This window comes from Macrobrachium rosenbergii, chromosome 10, assembly GCF_040412425.1.
Source record: "Macrobrachium rosenbergii isolate ZJJX-2024 chromosome 10, ASM4041242v1, whole genome shotgun sequence".
Lineage (NCBI taxonomy): Eukaryota > Metazoa > Arthropoda > Malacostraca > Decapoda > Palaemonidae > Macrobrachium > Macrobrachium rosenbergii.
The window spans coordinates 7,496,137-7,517,146 of NC_089750.1; the positions used below are offsets into that span (position 1 = coordinate 7,496,137).

Consider the following 21,010-nt stretch of genomic DNA (forward strand, 5'->3'; position numbering starts at 1 on the left):
TTTTTACCTTATATACTTTAGCATTTTGCCAGATGAGAACATTAACATATCAAATGTAACTTGGGAGACAGACAGTTCAGTTACTGTTGAAGATGGTTTAGCAAACTAGACCTTTCAAGTCTTCAGATATTTATTCTACTTGTGACATGATGTTTTGGCCTTCAACGTAAGATAGTATTTCCTCTCCACTTTCACCATGTTCCCATTTGAAAGTACCACCCAAAGTGTGCAATGTGTAGCCCTTCAGCTCCCAGTTACTTTTTGCTTTAACTTTTCATCTGTTCCCTTAGGTCTCTTTCCACCCTGCTGTCCAACTTCTGTAAATTCACCCTGTTCTCATTTTTTACTTACTTTAGAAGTTCTGAAATGTGGCTTATTAGTCTCATGAACATATACTTTATGATGAAAATAATTCTCATCGTGTGTCAACCCTTCTCAATCTATTTTGCAGCTCCTGAAAACCACACATCTCTCATCCACTTCTTCAGTCGTATCATTACATAAGTCCATGATTAAGTCACAACCTAACATCTGCAGTATTGTTTGGGTAATCCTGATATAAATTTGAGTTAAAATTATAAATAAGCCTGTACTTAAGCACACACTACAAATGAAACAGTTCAGCTGAGTTTTAGGAAGTTTGGTTGGAAAGTTTATGAGCCGTTTTGTACATGCAATGGAATAAATAGGATATTAGTAGTGTTAATTTCTTTAAATAAAACAAATAAGATATTAGTAGTGTTAATTTCTTTAAATAAAATAAATAGGATTTTAGTAGTGTTAATTTCTTTAAATAAAATAAAAAGGATATTAGTAGTGTTAATTTCTTTAAATAAATAAGATTTTAGTAGTAACAATTCAATTGCATAGGATTTTAGCAGTAAAGAGAAACTGTTAGCAAAATCCATTCCCTTCTTCTTAAGGCAAAATTTTACATGTACACTAATGAAGTCTATTCAGGCCTTCTCATTAAACTATTTAAACATGACAAACCTTGAACCAGAGAAACATCAAAATAATGCAACTACTTTAATAGCATGTATCTTTTAGCACATACTTTATGTAAAAAAGAGCCTAAGCAAACCGTAATGAGAAATCTAGTTGGATGTTCATCACCACCATCCACATCTAGTGACAATTCTTTCTCCTACAAATACAAATTTTATGAAAAGCCTGTTCCAATAATCAGACTGTTAGTTCAACTACAGAATTTGCTTTGGACACATCCATGTGTTTAATATCACCACCCAACAGTGTACAGTATTAAACACATACCTAGGTAGTGGACATATGCCTAAACAGCACAGTATTAACCACAGAGCCAGAGAAGAGGGGGAGGAATTAGCAAAACACTGCATCAGCAACATTATTAGCATACTACATCTATTCCCTTTGGTAATTCTATATATTAGCTCCGCACCTGTTTTTGCCTTTTCAACTGGTTTTTTCTACACTTTTAGGGGTTCCAATACTGGAGGTGCATCTGTTTGTTATCGGCCAAATGGAATGCCCCTTCGCCATGTTTAGTACTGGCCCCGGGGGGGGGTTGGGTACCCATACATTAACCCCCAGCGGGTTGGGGGGTTGGGTACCCATACGTTAACAAGTTATTGCACTTGCCGGACGGGATATGAACTGTCCAAAACAGACGTACCCGTGCTCTCTCTGTCCTGTGAAGATCGCGTATGGAAACCCCTTGTTGGATGGACTTTAGGGGTTAATTACAGTTTAATTACACTCGAGCGCCAAAAACTGAAGGTAAATTCATAAGTAGCAACCAAAAAAACTGTAGAAAAATTTAAGTTTGAAGGCAGTCGCTGCCACGGAGCTACTATATAGTTCTACCTTCCCTTTAACTGGAGTGTTCTAGCCTTAGCCCTACTTTTATTCAGACTGCAAGAGTGAGAGTCCAGCAACTGGCCTAAGATACAGCAGGCCACGTTATGATAAGCATGAATCCTTTAGCCTCAGGTACAGAGGACCAAGTTAAACTATAAGCGATTGAAAATTTTCTACAACCACAACAAGAATACAACTTAATTTTACATAGGTCACAGATCTTACCCACCTACAGGATTCTTTGGTTAACCTAAAATACTGTGTCCTTTAGAGAACTAGGCCAGGCTTTTTGCACTTGTTAATGTCATTAGCTATTTAAATAGCTAATGCACAAAAAGAAGGGTTTGGGGGTCAAATTATTCTGGTGCAGACCTTGTATGCCTACTACTACTGGGACCATTTAATTATCTAAACCGGTGACCTTCCCCAAGAATGACTTGCTTGGGATACCATAAAAGTTTCTTTGGTAAGGTATGGTTGCTTTAGCTGCAGTCGTGATGAGCAATGGAGAAAATTAAACACTACACGAAGTTTAACTGACACTACCAATTAGATGAGGTCGTTTAGGTTGGAGGAGGATTTAGAATTAGAAAGCTGCAAAATCTCTCTACCTTAGTTTGACTACTTTTAAACTTCAAAAGTCCTTTAGGCTAAGCCACACACACAGCCACAAATAGTACCTTATCACCTATACGACTAGAGGAAGTAGTCCTGCTACGGTGCCACTGTCTGCTACCGGTAAATATTTAACTTAAGACGCCTTATCACTAAAGTACCTCGAGCATTGCATCTAGAACCTGTCGGAGACGTTCCTCAAGAATGCGGTTTCCATTATCTCTGCTGTACCAAAAGGCAACAATGAGCACTACCACTGACAGCGCAGTGCTTAACACTTTCGCCACGGACATTTTCCCTGACTAAACGGTCACCATACCACAAACAGGACTAGTCACTGACTAGCGAGAACCCAACTTTGTGTGCGTGAAGGGGTCGAGTTGACAGGTCTCGTTCCCCGGTGGCACAGAAACCATAACATCGCTACACGAGATCTTCCTCTCGTGCTGACATTTCGTGTGGCCCGTACGATCAGAAACTCCGCCCCCATCGAGGTCATGGAGTTAAATAACCACGAAATCACGATTATCGAATAAGAAATAACTGCCTAAAATCATTTAGAATGCAAATCTGTATGCTTAGTCATTTTCTGGATACATCCTATTCAGTACGTCTGTTTTGGAAGGAACAAGAGAAAGCGCCAGACATCAGAGAAATCATAACATCGCTACACGAGATCTTCCTCCCATGATCGCATTTCGGGTGACCCGTACATCCAGAAACTCCGCCCATCGAGGTCATGCAGTTAACCACAAAATCACGATAATCGATTAAGAAATAATCCCCTAAATTCATTTGGAAATGCATATCTGCATACTCATTCACTCTCTGGGTATGACATATACAGTGCATCTATTGTACTGAGAGAAGGAGAAGCCTCCAGGAGTCACTGTAGAATGAATAGCCTGAGGTCCACACCAGGCCTCTTATCCCTTTGGCACACTTACACAGGGCATTTAAAGAGGGGGAGTGCCACCTGAGGGCGGCTTCTATACCAACCACCTTGCCCCATCCCGTGCCAACTGGCAGTCGTAGGTTGTGTACTATAAAAACAATGAAACAGAAGAATCTCATTCAATGTAGGATACTATCTCCGTGGCTGCGCACGCTTGCATGTTATATATATATATATATATATATATATATATATATATATATATATATATATATATATATATATATATATATATATATATATATATATATATATATATATATATATATATATATATATATATATATATATATATATATATATATATATATATATATATTATATTACCTGCGTACGTAGTTTTAAATGTAGTTTGACGACATGCATTTAAGCAACAATGGTAATACCATAGCTAATTTGCCAAAGAAGAGATAGCGCAGTTAACTGATGTGCAGTACATCGCCGTCCATTCGAAAGTGTGTGGGCAGAGTGAAAATGCCACTAGCTGCTTGCATTAGAAAGTGGAGCAATAGGAAGAGTGATATTCAGGTCCCTTTTTATCCTCTCTCTCTCACACACACACACACACATACACTTTTGCTACGTAGAAAACTGTAAATCATAAACTGCAAATGTAAGGAAGGGGAAAATTTATGGACCCATTACTGTATGTTGTTGACATAACGGGTAGCACCAAGGACTGATGCCATAACCAAGCTAAGGGGGAAATGGAGAGAGAGAGAGAGAGAGAGAGAGAGAGAGAGAGAGAGAGAGAGAGAGAGAGAGAGAGAGAGAGAGAGAATACCTGCCTGCAGGCAGCTGTATTCAAACTGTGTATTCATGGAATGGACTTACTATGCAGACAATTTTACCAACATTAAATACTTCAGTCTCCTACGTAAAAGGCTAAATAGAAGCACATCGAACCACCCTGTATATACTGCGCCATTTACCGCTATCCTCCACGCACTTTGGTGCTTTCTGGATATTTAGGCTTGTCCTTTCTAATAAAACTTCCAACGCATCCATCCGCGGTTCTAGGTCTTTCTCCACTCTTTACCCTTAATACTAATGAATTATAATCATTTCGCCAACCTACCGTCCACTTTCTTCTGTATGACATATTTCTGACGGGAATAATTAGACATTGGCCTATGGTATATACCTTTATATCAATAACCTTGTTAGATGGAGTCCGAAAATGACATTTTTTTTAGCTACATACATTACAAGTGATCTTAGTCACTAGATAGCCAGCCTTGACTTCTTGACCGATGTTTACGTAATTTGATAATATGACAACGAAGTGCATGTTTTGGTGTCGCCGAGCACTTGGGCGGATTCGGCTTTGGTCTTGCTACCTATGGGTTCCGCAGTTCCCTGGCTCGATACAGCAAGATGTTACCGTCACGATCATAGACATATCTCTATATCTATGGTCACGATAATCTCTAGTGCTATCGTGACCTTCCGTGGACATTCGAGAATCGATCTTGAAGTGCCACTCAGTGATATAGGTGGTAATTACCTTTTTGCTTTGTCGCTATATACAACTTTTCACCATATAATCTATACATTCCTCACGATTATATCGTGGTATTCTGTTTGTGTGCGCGCGATTGCACATTATTAGGCCTAACAGTGTACTGATACTCTCTTGTAGAAATTTTAAATCACTTTTCCTTCTCATGGTCTTTTATCTCGTGTTTGCCGGGAAATTACTATGATGAAGAAAGATCAGATTAACAGTGATGAGGTGTAAAATGTATAATCCATCTCTGACTGTCTATTTATCCTCAAGAGAGTTATACCGGCTTACCGGCGCTATTTTGAGCTTGTACGTACGTGCATTTTCTCTCTCATTATAATACTTTTCCTGTAACTACTTCAACAGACCTCACAGCTGCTGCTTACACCTGTATGTCAGCTCGTCCGTAACACATTGACAACGTTGAGTAATGCTCTATTCATATGAAAATTCTGCTTTCGATATCTGTGCCCATAAGGTCATTAGTGTGCCCATGTTGAGATAAATAGTTAACACATGTGGCTCATTATTTCTGGCCTGAATATCGTATATATATATATATATATATATATATATATATATATATATATATATATATATATATATATATTGTGTGTGTGGAGGGAGAGAGAGATCTTTACTTTTTTATTACAACAAATGTGACACAAATTAGTAGTCAAAAACAAAGGACATAAATTTTGTAGATAAATAGCGAAAATTTAGTTCATGAAAAGGACATGTAAAACCCTATGAAGATATTTGGAAAAGTTAAAATCGTTTATTTCCCTCTCATGAGAGAGACAAAAGACACAGGCGTAAGAAAAAAAAATAAAATGGACGAACAATGGCATATTTTTTAAGCACAAATTCCCGCGCGCGCTCTTTGGTGTGCGTCCGCTGTTGTAAACCGACGCCACCCTCGCTCACAACCGCTATGCGACGCTGTCTTGGTATGGAAACGGTTGACCAGTAGAACAAAATCTGAGAACATAAATCCCCGGAATTGCTAAGACACACTTTACATTGAGTAAGGGTTATTAATCCATTATATTGGTAACCATTTGTTGATCACAACGATGGACAATGATAAGATTACATGTCTTATAAATTAGATAAAAACGACCAATGAACTGGGGCATTGTCGGTATGAATGAGTCAGTAAGACGCGTTGCTCAGCAGTCTACAAACATCTCACCTTTTTGTTTACGAGACGTCAACAGTCCAACCGACAACAGATGAGCTAGACCAAGCCTTGGCTTGGAGAAAGCTGTACCAAGTACGTACGTTTTCACATGCAAGAAAAAAAAATCTACTGTATTGTATAATGTTGCTAACCATCTTATGTTATTCTTTTGATGACAGATGAGTGGCGACAGTTCTTTAAATCGCAACGGGCTGAAAAATTTTAATTGAGAATATGCTGTCGTTTAACACAGATTGTATTATATATATGTGTGTGTGTATACGGTATCTGCGCGTACACTGAATCGGCTGGCAGACATATTGACTACCCCACGCCCTCGGTCTATAACACTGGAGAAGTAAAATGAGCTAAGAACTGAATTTTGATGACGAGTATAGGATGATTTATATTTAACAAAAAATTGTAGTAAATGAAGAATTGAAAGCATACATTAAACTTTTTTATGACAGCGTATGGTAAGGATGTTTTGGTTTCCAGTCATCTAAATGAATTACACAAATTCCCAATATCTCGCCCAGACTCACTGATGAAAATAAATTATACAATGCGAAAAAAAAATACTATTATTGGCTCCTCAAGTGACGGTAGTTTGTAAATTAAGCGCGTCTTTCTTCTGGACACCCCAGAATTGAGGGATGCAGATTAACTGATTAACCGTTGTGGGATTATAAGTCAGGAGGAAGTTTGGCAACGTAGCCAACGACAGTTACACAGTAATGTTCGTAGTCATTTTGGTTGACTACAGGTCAAGGTTTTCTGAATCAAATCGGGAGAAGTGGCAACGTCGTAGTCATTTTGATTTTACCATAGACCATGGACTACCCTAAATTAAAGCTAACGCCTGACGATGTTCTCTCCCGATTGAACCGAGCGATGCTTTTCTCTTAAGACCTCCACAAGTGTTCAAAAGGCCACAGACTGGTTTTATTTGCCCCACTTGATAGTGCATTAGATATTTAATAAGACTTAGAAAACAGGCAATTTATGTTCTGCGCTCGAATCGTGCTATTCAAACCATTGTGCTCAGCGGCTTCAAAATAATACAGAGTTGTAAGTGCGACGCTGCTCTGGGCGGATGCTTCAGCCGAAAGAAAGTCTATAAAACACGAGAGCTTCGGTTAATGGAGATGCCTTGGACGCGTGCCCGCGCAAGTGTCATCAAGGTCTTAAATTTGCGTATCATTAACCAGAGAACTGTTTCTTTCTGTTTGGAGCTATACACAAAAATTGGGAATCCGATAAACAGTACGTCTTCGATTTGTACACCTACTGAGTCATGGCCAAGGATTGATGTTAAAATCACATTCCTTTGTATATGACACTAAAGGCTCCTCGACGTAGTGAATAATCAGTTGTATGACAAATACAGTTCCTGTAATAACAATAGTACTTTGTTTGAATTAATGATTTACATGACTACATATATTATTTACGTCAGAGTGTAAATAATACAAAGATAACTAAGTCAATTTTAATCCATTTATGAGTAAGCAGGTAATTGTCAGAATCTTTTGTTTTTGGTCCTGACTTTGTGGTTTATGGGTTGAATAAAAACTATTTCCAATTGCTATCATATCCAAACAGATATGATAGCGATACACTATTCCATAGCAGTATCTCTGTGGAGATATTGCTGTGATAAACTTCACATCGTCAAATGATTAGTCTATCACAAGAAAACGAGCTGTGGTTGAGAATCTATCACTTGAACCTGAATCTCTCACATTGGTACTTCTTTTTTCCTCTTGATCAATGGCGCAACTCTCTCTAGCGAAAATGTTCTGTCCTTACAGGAGATTGCCACGTGTAAATTTGTAACGTTTCATGGACCTCTCTCTCCTTCGCACTTTTCTCCTACGAGTTTTCTTTCCTTCTTCACTTTCCCACTGCTACATGTGCAGTTTTATAAAATTCGTATGATTGAGCTTTAATATGTTGCGCGCCCATGACTTGATCGTTTATGTGGCCCATACGTGCGGTAATATGTGAAGGAGGTTAAGACTTAAGTGGTTTCCCAACCTAGAGACGAGCGGAGAAAAAAACAGTTAGATTCTGGTGGCCTTATACCACACGGGCTCTCACTCTGAAGTGCACCCATTAGGTCTACAAAAGAGAGAGAGACTAAAGTTTTTTCGATGGATCGTATGAAGGTCAAGACAGTCTCGTAGCCCGCCTTGGTTCAAGGTTGTTTATCAAAGGACCACTCCGGTGGTTCCCAACAAATCCCGACCCTCCCAAGGGCCCCAGCTTCGCTCTGTTGATCGAATCACCCTCGTTTTGGTGATTGGTTTGCATTTTGTAACTTTTATTGCACACGGAATCGTTATGAATCCAACTAGCAAACATTAGAACGAAAAATTTGCTACTGCATTCTTGAAATTTCAAAGGGTTGTTGATTCCTTTCATAGAAAACATTACCCAATTTTCTTCAGTTAAGTTTAATAACGCTACGTCATCTCTAAGAGCCTGAGTCGAGTAAAGAATTCGGTTAGGTAATTTGCCTGTCATTTTGAAATATGGCTGCGTTTTACGAATAACGATGATAATAATAAAGGTTTCCTGTCACTTATTATTCAACCTGTAGCGTAACTCAGCATCATTTTGTTACCGCATCACGCTTAAAATATATTAAATAAACAAGAACCGCCCTGTCTATAAGCCACATTCTTCATGGAGTGTTCGTTGATTTCGGCTTAGATCGCGGGCGAAACGTTTCGAGAGAAAGAATTTACCAAATTTGGCGGTGAGGATGTCGATGCCGACGCGAACCGGTTTCGTAGCCAAGATAAGATTAGACTCGTTATTTATTAGCCACTTAAACCACCAATGATATTATTTTACATGAACTGTGAGATCTGTGAAAGAAGAAAAAAATCACAACGGGTAAAATTGATATCTTGTGGTCAACTGGAAAAATTATGCATGATTTTAACAGCAAAATCATGGAACCAAATACAGAATGCCAAGAGATATTGGCTTTTCTAGTGCTCATTAAAAAAAATGGCATCTGTGTTGAACGCGTAACTTTCAATATACAACAAGCGCAGTTTGAGAGAGAGAGAGAGAGAGAGGGAGGCGGTGGTGGGGAGCGGGAATTGCTATTATTGGACCCCCAGTACAGTGTTTGCATTACAGCAACGGTTCTCCATTGGATGAAGGACTGGAAACGGCCCCATGATATTTTTGGTTTTTACCTATATGTATGTTGGTAAATAAATATGGGCGGGATGTCATCCTCTCTTGTACTTTAACTTTCATTTGTTACATTTTTATATCAATTTGAGAAAAAACAAGATACTAGGTGTGAATGATGATGACAGGGGATCACTAAATATGGCGGAAAGTGACAGATATTTTATAAAAGAAACTAGGCTTAGTTCACCCAGGTTCTGTGCACACTCGTCAGTATGCAACGGGAACTCTTTCTTTTCTTGTTCAAGGCTGACTTTGAAGCTTTGCAAGAAATAGCAGATTTGATTTTCACATTCGTAATTGCCTATCGTTTCAACTGCATTTGCTTGTAGCTTTCAAGTCGAAGTGCATCATAATTTCCCAGAAATATATAGTATATGGCTAAAACAAATCTACGTTAACTCAACTTCACAATAATTCCAACGGGTTTATTGAGAAGTTCTGGCCATTCACGCTTGGGGTTGGGATTTATCCTTGATTTTGTTTGAAATGCTCTCAAAGAGGCTTGGCTTAGTGTCAAAACACTCGTTTCCGTAGAACAAAGAAATCAATATTTCAGATGGCGTTAATGGAGTAACAGATAAATCATGAAACTGCAGGTGTATGTTATTTTCATTTAACATGGTTCGTGACTTGTAAGCACAACCGTTGTATATTTGCTTGCCCTTTAGGTGTTGTCCAACCGACACATTGATTAACATTAACCAGAAAATAATATTGACCATATCTTAAAATGGCAATTTCAGCGTGATATTGTAGCTATAAGCATACTTCTCTGACTACTAATTTTTAAAAATAAATATACCGTCCAGCATGGCTGCAAAAATATTCCTTAAAATACCTACAATCACAGGAATATAATGCTAAGTTTGTCGTGGAGAAGACTTCGGTTTTTCCGTGATTTTATGGGAGTAATTTATTTTTCATTATTAACGCTTTGAATTACCCCGGAAAAAATTTATACGAAACCTTTAATGCATTTTCTATTTTTTAGGAAAATCCAGAATGTAAATAAATGTCAGTATTACTCAAAAATAAAAATTTTCCACGACCTCCTACATTACGCCGAAAATATCCCTTGGATAATCAGAGACTTCCACTATTCGTATTTTTAAAACCAATCTACAATGCTTACATCCATAATATAATTTTATAAATGTGTAATAATAATCCACGCATTTATAAAAAATAATTCTAAATTATTTGGCATAGAAATAACCACATGAAAAATATAAACGTAATTACTATCTGCACTCGTTGGTGTCTGAGAGAAGCGAAGCCAAGCCACCCGATCGCCGAGACCTTACAACCAGGCATTTCTACTAGGTGAGCGGACGGCGTACTAGACTATTTTGTAAGTTTTTGCTTTCTCTTTGGAGTTTCGTCTTAATTTGACTTTTATTTATGTCCTGACGTTTGTCCATCACATCTGTTATCCACTTGTGGAACCGGAACGCGATCGGAAATGTATTTTTGCGTTAAAAAGGTGATTTTCTGCAATGCCGGGCGGTTCTGGCAGGGGAGGCTCGGCAGAGTTGATGGCGGCTGAGGGAGGCAGCCGCGCTTCTATAGATTAACGGACGTGACGCGCCTCGCTTTCCAAATTTCCCGCCACTTCGGGTTGATATTCGATACAGAATTTGGCGCCATATACAAATAAATAGGTCCGGCATTTTCGTTTAAATGGGGTTTTTCTTTTCGTGGTATCAGTGGGATTATCATTAGCAGTTTTATGGGTGGTTAAGAAAATGGCGGGAGTTGTGCTCTTTCTGCTGCGTATGCAGTGTTGGTTGGGGGTCTGCTAGGGCTTATAACCTGGGCCCCATTGTACGGGCGGCTGGAACGGCTGTTGATGGAATGTGCTCACTTTTATATTTAAAATAAATCCCGGCACTTTATTTGTTCGGATTTTTTTAACGATTCTGCCACGAGGTGTTGGCCAGCCTTGGTTTGTGCGACCCTCCCTGTTGGAAGCGCAGTTTAAATTTTTTTCAGTTAAGGTTAATCATACACTTGTGTGGCTAATTTACCCATCGTATATTCTTGCAGCAAAATGGCCTTTGTTAATGTATCTTGCCACATTTTCAGGTCAAAAGATGAAAACGGGGAAGTCGAAACTTTGGTTAAGTCGCATTTCATACAGATGCCATTGAATGACCTCATTTTCTATTGTCTTGCTTTGGCTGACTGTTACCTGTTACAAACACATTTCCAGTCAGTCTCTGGGATCCTAAAGCCTTTAAATTTAGTTTTGTTAAAATTTGCCAGAGTGGGAGGGTTTAGCCGATTGAATTTGCATATTTAAGCCCTCCGCACTGAGGGTCGTTTTTATTTTTTTAAATTCTGCTAACGGCCATTACGTTCTATAAACTTACCTCCTAGTCAGGTAATGGAGGACGTTATATATAATTACACGTGGATGGCCCCTCTGCTCTGAAGGCTAATAATGTTCAACTTAGGTAATAATCCAAGGCATGCTTCCCATTGAAACATCCCCATAGGGCGGTCGTAGTGTGGCCAGCGCACCTCATGTAGTGCAATTTGGCCGTTACTTGAGATTCTTTGGAACCCTTTTTTTTTATTTTATTTTATTTTTTTTTTTTTTTTTTTTTTTTTTTTTTTTTTTTTTTTTTTGGCCCCTAGCTGCAACTCCTTTCATTCCTTTTACTTTTCATATTCTCTCCTTCATTCCTTTTACTTTACTTCCTTTGAAATTCTTTCTCCCACCTTACTTGCCACTAGCTCCTAAGCCCTAATATAGTGTTAAACTTAACCTTTTTTTTCTCAATTTCCCTTTCAGCACTGAATGGCCTCAAAGGTCCCAGCGCTTAGCCCTCGGCCTAAATCTGATTTATTTGTATATAAATTTTTTTTTTTTTATTTTTTCACTAATTGAAACTATAGGCTTGACCCATATGTATAGCATCGATAAACCTAGGACAGTTAACCTAAATTGTAAGGCTGAAAATTACCTAGGCTAGGTAGTTGAGGTGATGTTCCAGTGAGCAGGGACACTTAGTACATCCACAGGTTGTAGCTAATTCAGTTTTAAATAAATAGTTAAAGTTTAAAATAAGAAGCATTGCCAACTTGTGATTGGTACGTGGATGCGTTAACTAGAATCCAGATTTGAACTTATGGAGCAAATGCACAGTGAGGGATTAGGGTTACTGTAGGCTAGATAGGCATTTCAGAGGGAACAGGACATTACAGTAAAAGACTTACTTTAACCTAACCTAACCGGTTCCTTGTAGTTTCGGCCGTGAGTCATTTAAGCCGTAACATTCAAATTGGGAAACTGCCAAAATGGCTGTATATAATGCTTTGATCCCTGAGGGGCTAGTACTAAACACACTGTCCCAAGGAGCTTCTGCCATATCTTACAGCCTAAGCTCCACATGGCCTATAGTTTTGACGACCTTACAGGTTTATGGCCTAATTGTCCTCAACTCAACCTAACCTTGGACATTGTGCCCTGCCTTGTCTTAGCAGGCTTCTTCTAACCCCCACCCACCCACCCACCAAGTTATGACCCCTCACTGCATTCTTTCCAAGCATTTTACAAAATTAAAACCTGTTATTGGTTGCAGTTGGTATTTTACTTGATTGTTAATTGTAAACCAAGCTATGCCCCTTTAGGTATCTCAGATGCATTCAGGTCGTTTCGGCTGTGTCATTTAGGCTGTAAGCACGTTTTTGTGCAAAATGGGCGCCATGTTTAGTACCAGCCCCTTGGGGGTGTACATAAAGCAAAATTAACGGTAAATGCCATAAACATAACGTCTTCATTGTTTTGGATGTTACGGCCTAAGTGACTTATGGCTGAAGCGACCAGGACCGTCTCAGATATTGCAACTTACATACCCCTGACCAGGATGTTCTGTAATATATCTTGCTACAGGGATATGGTTGTACAATTTCTGTACATACTGCAGCATTTGACTGAATTAAGGAATAAACGTTTCAAAATAGGCTAGGGAAGCGACTCAGCCAAAGCTTTTCCCCTTAAGAATAATTCCATAATGGTGAGCTTGTGTAGGCTATTACATGGTCTTTGACGAATGTAGTGTAGTGTTGTATGTAAGATTGGTTTTATTTGGAATATAACTTAGATTAACATTGGAAGCTACAGTATGCTGATATTTTTAGTTTGCTTCACAAAGCAGTGACAAAAACTCTCATTTTGAAAGTATTTTACCATGTAATTGTCATATGGAAGTCAGCATCAGGTAAATGAAAAGTTGTGAATGGGAGGGTGAATATCCCTCGGAGGGCTCCATTTTGTGTGATAGCTTACTTGAGGTTCTTTGCAGCGTCCCTCTGTTCATATGCTCTTTCTTCCATGTTACTTTCCACCCTCTTAACTGTTTCATTTTTATTTATTTTTTATTTAATTTGTTTTTTACTGTGTTCCTTTCACTGCAGAATGACCTCATAGATTCCAGTGCTTGGCCTTTGGCTTAAATTTTATATTCCAAATTCCATACTGAGGCTGGACTCTGTAAATTTTTGCTTTGTTCTTGGAATATCATAGCATTAGGTTGATGAACGATGAGCATGGAATTCAAAATAATTTTTTCTTTTTAGATATAAAATGGCTGAAGATAATGCAACTGATACTCCCAAGCGCAAGAGGGGAAGGCCTGCAAAGCCTGAGAGCGAGAAGAAACAGAAGGTGGTAGCTGAGGGCTCAGAAGTAAAGAGAGGCCGAGGCCGACCCAAGGGAAGCAAAAATAAGGCCAAGAAGTTGGGAGTAACAAAGGTGAGTGGAGGCCAGTAAATTTTTCCGTGGGACCAAATTGTTGTAAGATAGTGGTCGTAATATGGATTTAGAAGGAACATAATTAGTATGGTCAATTAGAAAGTTCTGCTTAGAAATTAAGTGTTAAAGGGCAAGAAATATTGTAGAAGTAAAAATGGTATATTTGTTTCAGGGAAAGCGTGGTCGTCAGGCAAAGAAAGAGTCTGCATCTGAGGAGTCTGCTGAAGATGCAGAGTAAATTTCACGATTTCATTCATGGAGCGATCAAATTGCCATCACCCCTAAGCTGACCTACCTACCTTGAGATTTCATTACTGAAGGCTGGTTATCGCCAGCACTGGGCTTTGTAAAATATCCTTGATATTTTTTTATTATGATGCATGCATGATAACTGCAGTCTGCTCATCCCTCAAGCCAGGTTTATTAAGCTGTACCTTGAACTTCCATAGTCAAAATTATTTATTTTTCTATATATTAATATTGGTATAGATTTGATATCTCAAGGAGAAAGGATTTCAGATGGGGTTAGATGGTGAGGAGGTTAGGTGTTTTTTATGTGTGGTATTGTAGGTGTAACATTGTGTGAGAAATTCATTATCATTCTCTATTCAGAGTACAAAATGTGTAGCGAGTTAAAGTTTTGTTTCCTTTCGTTCACATATGATGGGAAGAAAGATCTGATGTCCCTTTTTCATCTTCATTCATGTACTGTATTAGTGCATTCAAAATGGGCCTCTAGTCCTTGAGCACTTTTTCATTTAGGGACCAATCCCAGGTCATAACATTGAGGTGAGCATCTTAAACATGCAATTTTTAATTTGTATGGAATAAAATTTTTAGTTCATGTGTGAGTTTTTATCCTCCCCATGTAATTGTGTTGGTTTGCATGAGAATTGGAAAAAGCGTCTTCCATTTCCCTTGATATGTTGTCACCCAATAGGATTTCCATGCTAGAATCACATTTCCAGTCTGAAAGGAATGAAAGAAAAAGGCAGTGTAAATGGGATCTGTGGTATTCTCTGAACACAATCATGTACTGTGCAAGCAAATGATACCCTGTATGGGGGAACTGAGGCTGGAATAAAATGGAATAAGGAATTTTGCCCAAGCACTGATGGGCATAGTTACCCTTAGTTTGAAAGGTTTAGTTGTGCATAACCAGTGTGCTCCAGTGCCAGGTGATCATGCCAAACTCAAATGAACTCACTTTTGGATAACCCATGCAAAGTTGAATATAGGCCAAGTTGCAGCATTACTTAAGGGACTAGATGCCCTCTGAAAGTCTGTCAGCTTCTCTTACTAGTGTTTTTTGTCAAGGCCTTGGTACCTATGATGTACTTAGTCAATATATGGTCTTACAGAAAGCTCTTGAGGGTGCAAAGGCATGCATGGTCAGTCTACTGTACATCTTAGTTCAGCCTTTGATGGTGAATAATTGAGCACTTAACTACAAGCCAACATTGTTTTAAAATTTAATAAGCAGAAACCAAAGAGTTGTGATGGCCAGTACAGTAGCTTCAGTATTGTCATATCAGGTGTTCTTGGTCTTGGTGTTTATTCTCTAGAGACGCATGGCAAGGTCTGGAGAACAGATTGCATATGCCAGCGATGCTACTCTTCTAGCTTCTGCTCCTTCACACTTAGGTCTGTGGTTGCAGAATCCTTACATAGAGATCTGGCATGCATTCGTGTGTGCAGTAGCCTTTGGGGCATGAAGCTTGACCCTTTTAAAACAGTTGAGCATGATGATTAGTCAATCCAGAACATTTTTTACCCTTGCATCCTGATTTGCATTTAAATGGTGTGGTTTTACGTAGAAACTAAAGGTTTAAGTGTAAATTTTGATAAGAGAAGCATAAAGTAAAGCCCTGTCCACCCTAGGGGCCACTGTCCGACGGGCAAACGCTGCTCCCATAACCCGTTCCGCTATACTGACCGACTGAGTATGGAGCCAGAACGATGTGATTGGCAACAAAGCTTCAGAAGCTAGAGAAAACATAAGTGACTGACTGGCATGCCCGCTAGTGCAGACAGGCCATAATATTGCTTCGTCTGTTCAAGAAAATTTGGTATCTTGCAGAAATGCTTCAGGATGAAGCTATTACAGTATATATTGAAAATGTTTAACTTCTTGTTTGGACTGGAGTTCTCTAGTGTGGGGTTCAGATGTTGACTCCCATCTCAAACTCTTGGATAGTTATGTCATGTCAGGTTTATTTTGCCCTCTTAATGTTGACTTGGGGCCTGGTGCACTCTTTACCTACTCTAGCTGTTTTTGCTTGCAACACTAGATAGGCTGCTGCTAAAAACAGTGTTTTCTAGCATTAGGTTTAACATTACTATGCTAGGAATTTTATCTTGGCTACAACTAAAATGTGTAATAGTCTGCCTAGTGCACAGATGTCCTATATCTCCTCTGCTTATCAACACATTCAGGACATGGGTTACTTACACTGCAATCATGAGACCTACATCTGGTACAGGAGGAATGGCAGTCTTTCACAAAGGAAGGAATGAATCAGGAGCAAGGATTACCGTCAACCCCAGGACGACAACTCAGGGTTTGGTGTGTGAAGGAAGGTTGTGGGTTAGCATACTCGAGCAGAAAACACACGTACACAAACAAAAAAGAAAGATAAACCCAGGTTACGAGACCGCAAAGGACTCCTGTGACATGAAGATCGCTCACGGCTGCTTGACCGAGAGCACGTATCTCAATACGATTGTGTGAACGAGAGTGCTGCACTGCTCATTAAGAGACGAACGTGGTTTCCCAGTAGTGTATACCCGTGCATGACTGGGGTTACGTGTTAAGTCACAGCAGTGTGAATAAGAGCAAGTCATGATCGCATACATGTGAGAGACTCGTTACGAGTCTCTTGATCACGGCTGTGTGAACGAGCGTGAGTCACGGTCCAGTCCGTGAGAGCAGGAACACTTGACACAGTGCCTTCCAGAAGAATGTGATTGGTAACGATGATGTGTAGACGGCATACGTGAACGTGAGATGTAGGACGCCTCTGGGGAGAGGGATCCAGCAGTTCAGATTTCTTGATGGGGCCTTGTCGTCTTTCCTACGGGTTTGAGGAACACTTGGACCTGGGACAGAAGAGGAAACGGCTGAAACCTTCTGAGGAGCATAGACTGAAGGGTCAACATTCCTCATGGCATCAGCTGGTCTAGGAGCATCGGAAACAGGAGGAGGATTGATGGTAGAACGGTTCTGAGAGGAAACTTGAGAAGAAGCATGAATTGGCTCAGCAACGACGTGCTTAGGTGAACAAAGGACAGCTATGGACTCTTAAATCTTCTTACGTGGGGGAGCTAGTAGTCTCTTTTCCTCCAACATGCTCATCAGAAGGAGACCTAGGGGAATTGATGATGTCTAGTCAAAATTACACAAACATCCCACTGATGTATAGTATTGCTATAGAAAATCATCCAATTGCCTGCAATTCTTTGCTCTTGAGCTTTTTAAAAATACATCAGAAGTGGGTTTTTTCAGTGGTTCTAGAGATACTGTTAAAGCAATGAATAATTAATGCCCATAAAATTCACTTCCTTAGCAGACCAAATACCACTTCATGTACAAAGCTGGTAAATATGATGAAATGTGCTGGATCCATGGTCAACCAGACAAAAAGAAATAACCCAAACAGCTGACAATCTACCTAAATAAGGTTAAATAAAAACTACAAATTTCCCTAAATTGTGAAAGTTGAAACAACTAGTTAAGTGGATTAAACACAATAGGTTTGTTGCAAGAGTTTAAGTAAGAAAGAATTGCTATGACTACAAGCAGTTCCAGTTAATTGATCATATATGCAAGCAGCCAAATTTCACTTGTCAGTGACAAAGTCTTGGATACATCCTTGGAAGAAACAGAATCTTCAGTCAACCAAATTACAAAAACTATTCAAGGGGGTTTGAGTACACTTATTATATTGTAATTATTGGTGGTCATAAAAATACATTAACCATAATTAGCTTAAATTGTAACTTAGGAGGGAGGAGAGCAGAAGGGCTTGTGAAGAGTGAAGACGACCCAAATACAAGGAATCCAATCCCCATAGTTGATGGAAATTGGAAGTACAGTGAACTGAAGTAAGAGATGCAATGGAAAACCACCCTGATGGGACAAACGGCAAGTACCGGATGCGCACAGGTGGTTATAACAAGAAAAACACATCACATGCTTAAAAGACGAGTTTATGAAGAGGAGGAGGATGAATGAGTACATCCTTTTACCTGCAGCATATGACCCACGACACTTATCAAACTATGCCACAAGTGTAAGTAAAAGCATGTGAAAGAAACTACCCAAGGCCAGTGTATGGCTCTAAGGATAGTAAAGAGCCCCTGGTACAATACACGTGCAGACGAGTAAGGCACCTGAACCTCAATGGCATTAATTCCAAGCTATGCAAGGATATCATGAGAAACTTCTGCGTTGGACCAGAAATCTATAGAAGCCAACACGAAAGGCAGGTCTTGGGAGTCTTGAGTCTGGTGACTCCATAGATTGTAAGGATGAAAGTGATAGGGCAGGAAAGTTGCAAACCATTGCAGGCACAACTTGAAGTGGCTCATAAGCTAGAAAAAAGTTCGGAAGGCATGGGAAAGGTACTGAATGCCAGGGAGTCCATAAATGAGCCCTTGCTAGTTGATTCTCAAGCACAACTAATGGAAATGCAAGCCTACCACAAAGACCAGGAGTTGGGATGAGAGTGTCGGAAAAGGTATGTAGCCCACTGAGGCACTTAGAAAGGGTGAGGGCAAACTCAAACACAGCCTTGAGGCCATAAAACAGGAAAATTGAGCCCAACAGGCAAGTTGAGTGGCAAGACAAACGTCAAAAAGAAGCATACAGAGCCTGAAAGAATGCCACCGAAGAATGGGGAGGCACTGCCACAAGCAGTGAATCTATGAAAAACAGGAGTAGAAAAACATGAACTAAAGAGAGAGAGAGCACAACATATGAAATCATCTGGTAGATAATTTCAGCCCATGTTGGCATTGAGGTTAGCAGTGTTTATTGGTAGACCTGGTGCTTTCTCATTTACCCTGGAAGAACTGAAGAGATAATTTGAAAACTGGAATCTCCAAAGTTTGTCAAGTGCACATATAAAATTGCGTCAAACAAGTGGTTGCATTACTTTTTATGTACTAAAACAACAGGGGTTTTATCATTGTAATTTTTTCAGCCTAATAGACAATTTCTATACTGAAACACTAAGAAAATATTTAAGAAATAAATTTTTGAACACTGACCATGACAGTTTATGAAAATAAAAGTAGCTGGTAAATAAAAATACACTACCGCTTGCCAGAAGAATTACAGACTAGTAGGTGTATGAAAATTAGTGATCCACCTATAAACAGTACATTAATCAATACGCCTGGCTCTAAACAACTGTTGGAAAATTAAAGGGAGATGCTGCTCATAAAATAACATGGTACACAGCAATTATAGAAATGCAAGAAAGTTAAAATTGTATTCTCAGAATTATGAGAGATTACGTAATAATTTTGGTCATACAACTTGAAAGCTTGCAAGTTAGCAAGCCTCTACCTATAACCACTACCCATGCAGACACCCTCACCTTCTTGCATCATGAACGTAAACCAACTCCTACCTATGGTGGCTAGGTCACCGCATGTGTAAACACAGTCAGTTCAGTGACTAAACTTATGAAACAGACAAAGTATCAACTTTCAAGTACAGCACTAAACATACTGTACTGCCCGCTGTGAAAGGAAAACAGTTAATCCTTACACATAAGTACATCCAAAGGCCACCTGAAAGAATTGCAGGTCCTATCATCCTGCTACAGGGGAATGCAAAGGTGTGATTAAGTTAACATTCTACCCCATAGGTTAGCACAATGGGGAAAAGAGTGCAACAGCATCACAATAAAAAATGTTAATTCACAGTCTAAGTGAAAACATTAGAAAGGAAATGAAAGTAAAAACGGACAGAATGCAAAGCAATCCATACCATGAACACAGCAAAAACAACACTCACTCCTAATATGTAAAAAAAGAATACTTCAGTTTTAAAAACATAAGATTTCTCTGAAGTTTCACACTTAGAGTTCAGTAACATTAATAAACATGCAAAGATTTTTAATTGTAAATCCTTTAAAGTAGGAGATACTTGACGCATTACTGAAATTACTGGGGAAGTAATGAAAATCTCTGAAAAGGGCTAAGCAAGGGTAAAATTTTCTTTAAAGTGCTAATAGAAAAGGCTTGGCCAAAAGACAGTCTAAGCAAGAATACAAAATGAATTAAAAAGAAAAGAGCTTGTGAATACCAAAATTCCAAACTGAATAGTCACAGTGACATGTTCACAATAAGACATCACCAACTGAAAGCAAAAAGGCACAAAGACAAAACCTCACTCAAGACTTATAACACAGGCAAGAAGGCACAAGTGAACTACTTCAGAATATGTGAAAGTGAAAAAGCACATAAAATTGTATGCAGCGTAACTGGGAAAACTCAGCATAGCTCCTGGGATGAGCAGCATATGCCCAACACTTGAAGCCACACAGAATTACATAACTGGGGATGACCAACATAGTCAAAGACTTACTTTTGTTGTAAAGCAGTCAAACAAAATCAGTCAAATTTATAGACTCAAAGTATAAACCTTGAGCAAGACAATGCTTGTCATAATTCTAGGTGGGAACAGGCGAAAAGAATTAAAAATAAGCAAATGGCCTAAAAGTAATATAAACAATGATGAATGTATGCTGTAAATTCCATTGCATTGTGTACAATGTGTCTAGGTATATTAAGTCTTGCTTCACTTCTTCATTTAGCAAATTTTTTATATTGTTGATCATGGTTAAATGTAAAATTCTTCTAGCGTAAAAGGAAACTTTACTTTTGGGGGCACACAATTGATTCATAGTGCAATTAAGAGGTTTT

The 21,010-nt window shown here is 39.0% G+C and overlaps 2 protein-coding genes across 3 annotated transcripts in view; one reads left to right on the forward strand and one right to left on the reverse strand.

Moving 5' to 3' along the window:
* Positions 1–2,919, reverse strand: part of LOC136842466 (ADP-dependent glucokinase) — a 53,832-nt gene extending 50,913 nt beyond the window's left edge. The window contains exon 1 of one of the 2 annotated variants that reach the window (XM_067109839.1): positions 2,616–2,919. In XM_067109839.1, the coding sequence (XP_066965940.1) occupies positions 2,616–2,747 (132 nt within the window). In that variant the 5' untranslated portion in view covers positions 2,748–2,919. Of the gene's footprint in view, positions 1–2,519 lie in introns of both variants that reach the window. The other variant, XM_067109840.1, reaches the window with a different exon arrangement.
* Positions 2,920–10,528: 7,609 nt separating this feature from the next.
* Positions 10,529–14,918, forward strand: LOC136842468 (high mobility group protein HMG-I/HMG-Y-like). Its single transcript, XM_067109844.1, has 3 exons — positions 10,529–10,666; positions 13,900–14,074; positions 14,247–14,918. Exons 2-3 carry the CDS (start codon positions 13,907–13,909, stop codon positions 14,310–14,312), a joined length of 234 nt encoding a protein of 77 aa, XP_066965945.1. The 5' UTR covers positions 10,529–10,666; positions 13,900–13,906; the 3' UTR covers positions 14,313–14,918.
* Positions 14,919–21,010: the final 6,092 nt, after the last annotated feature.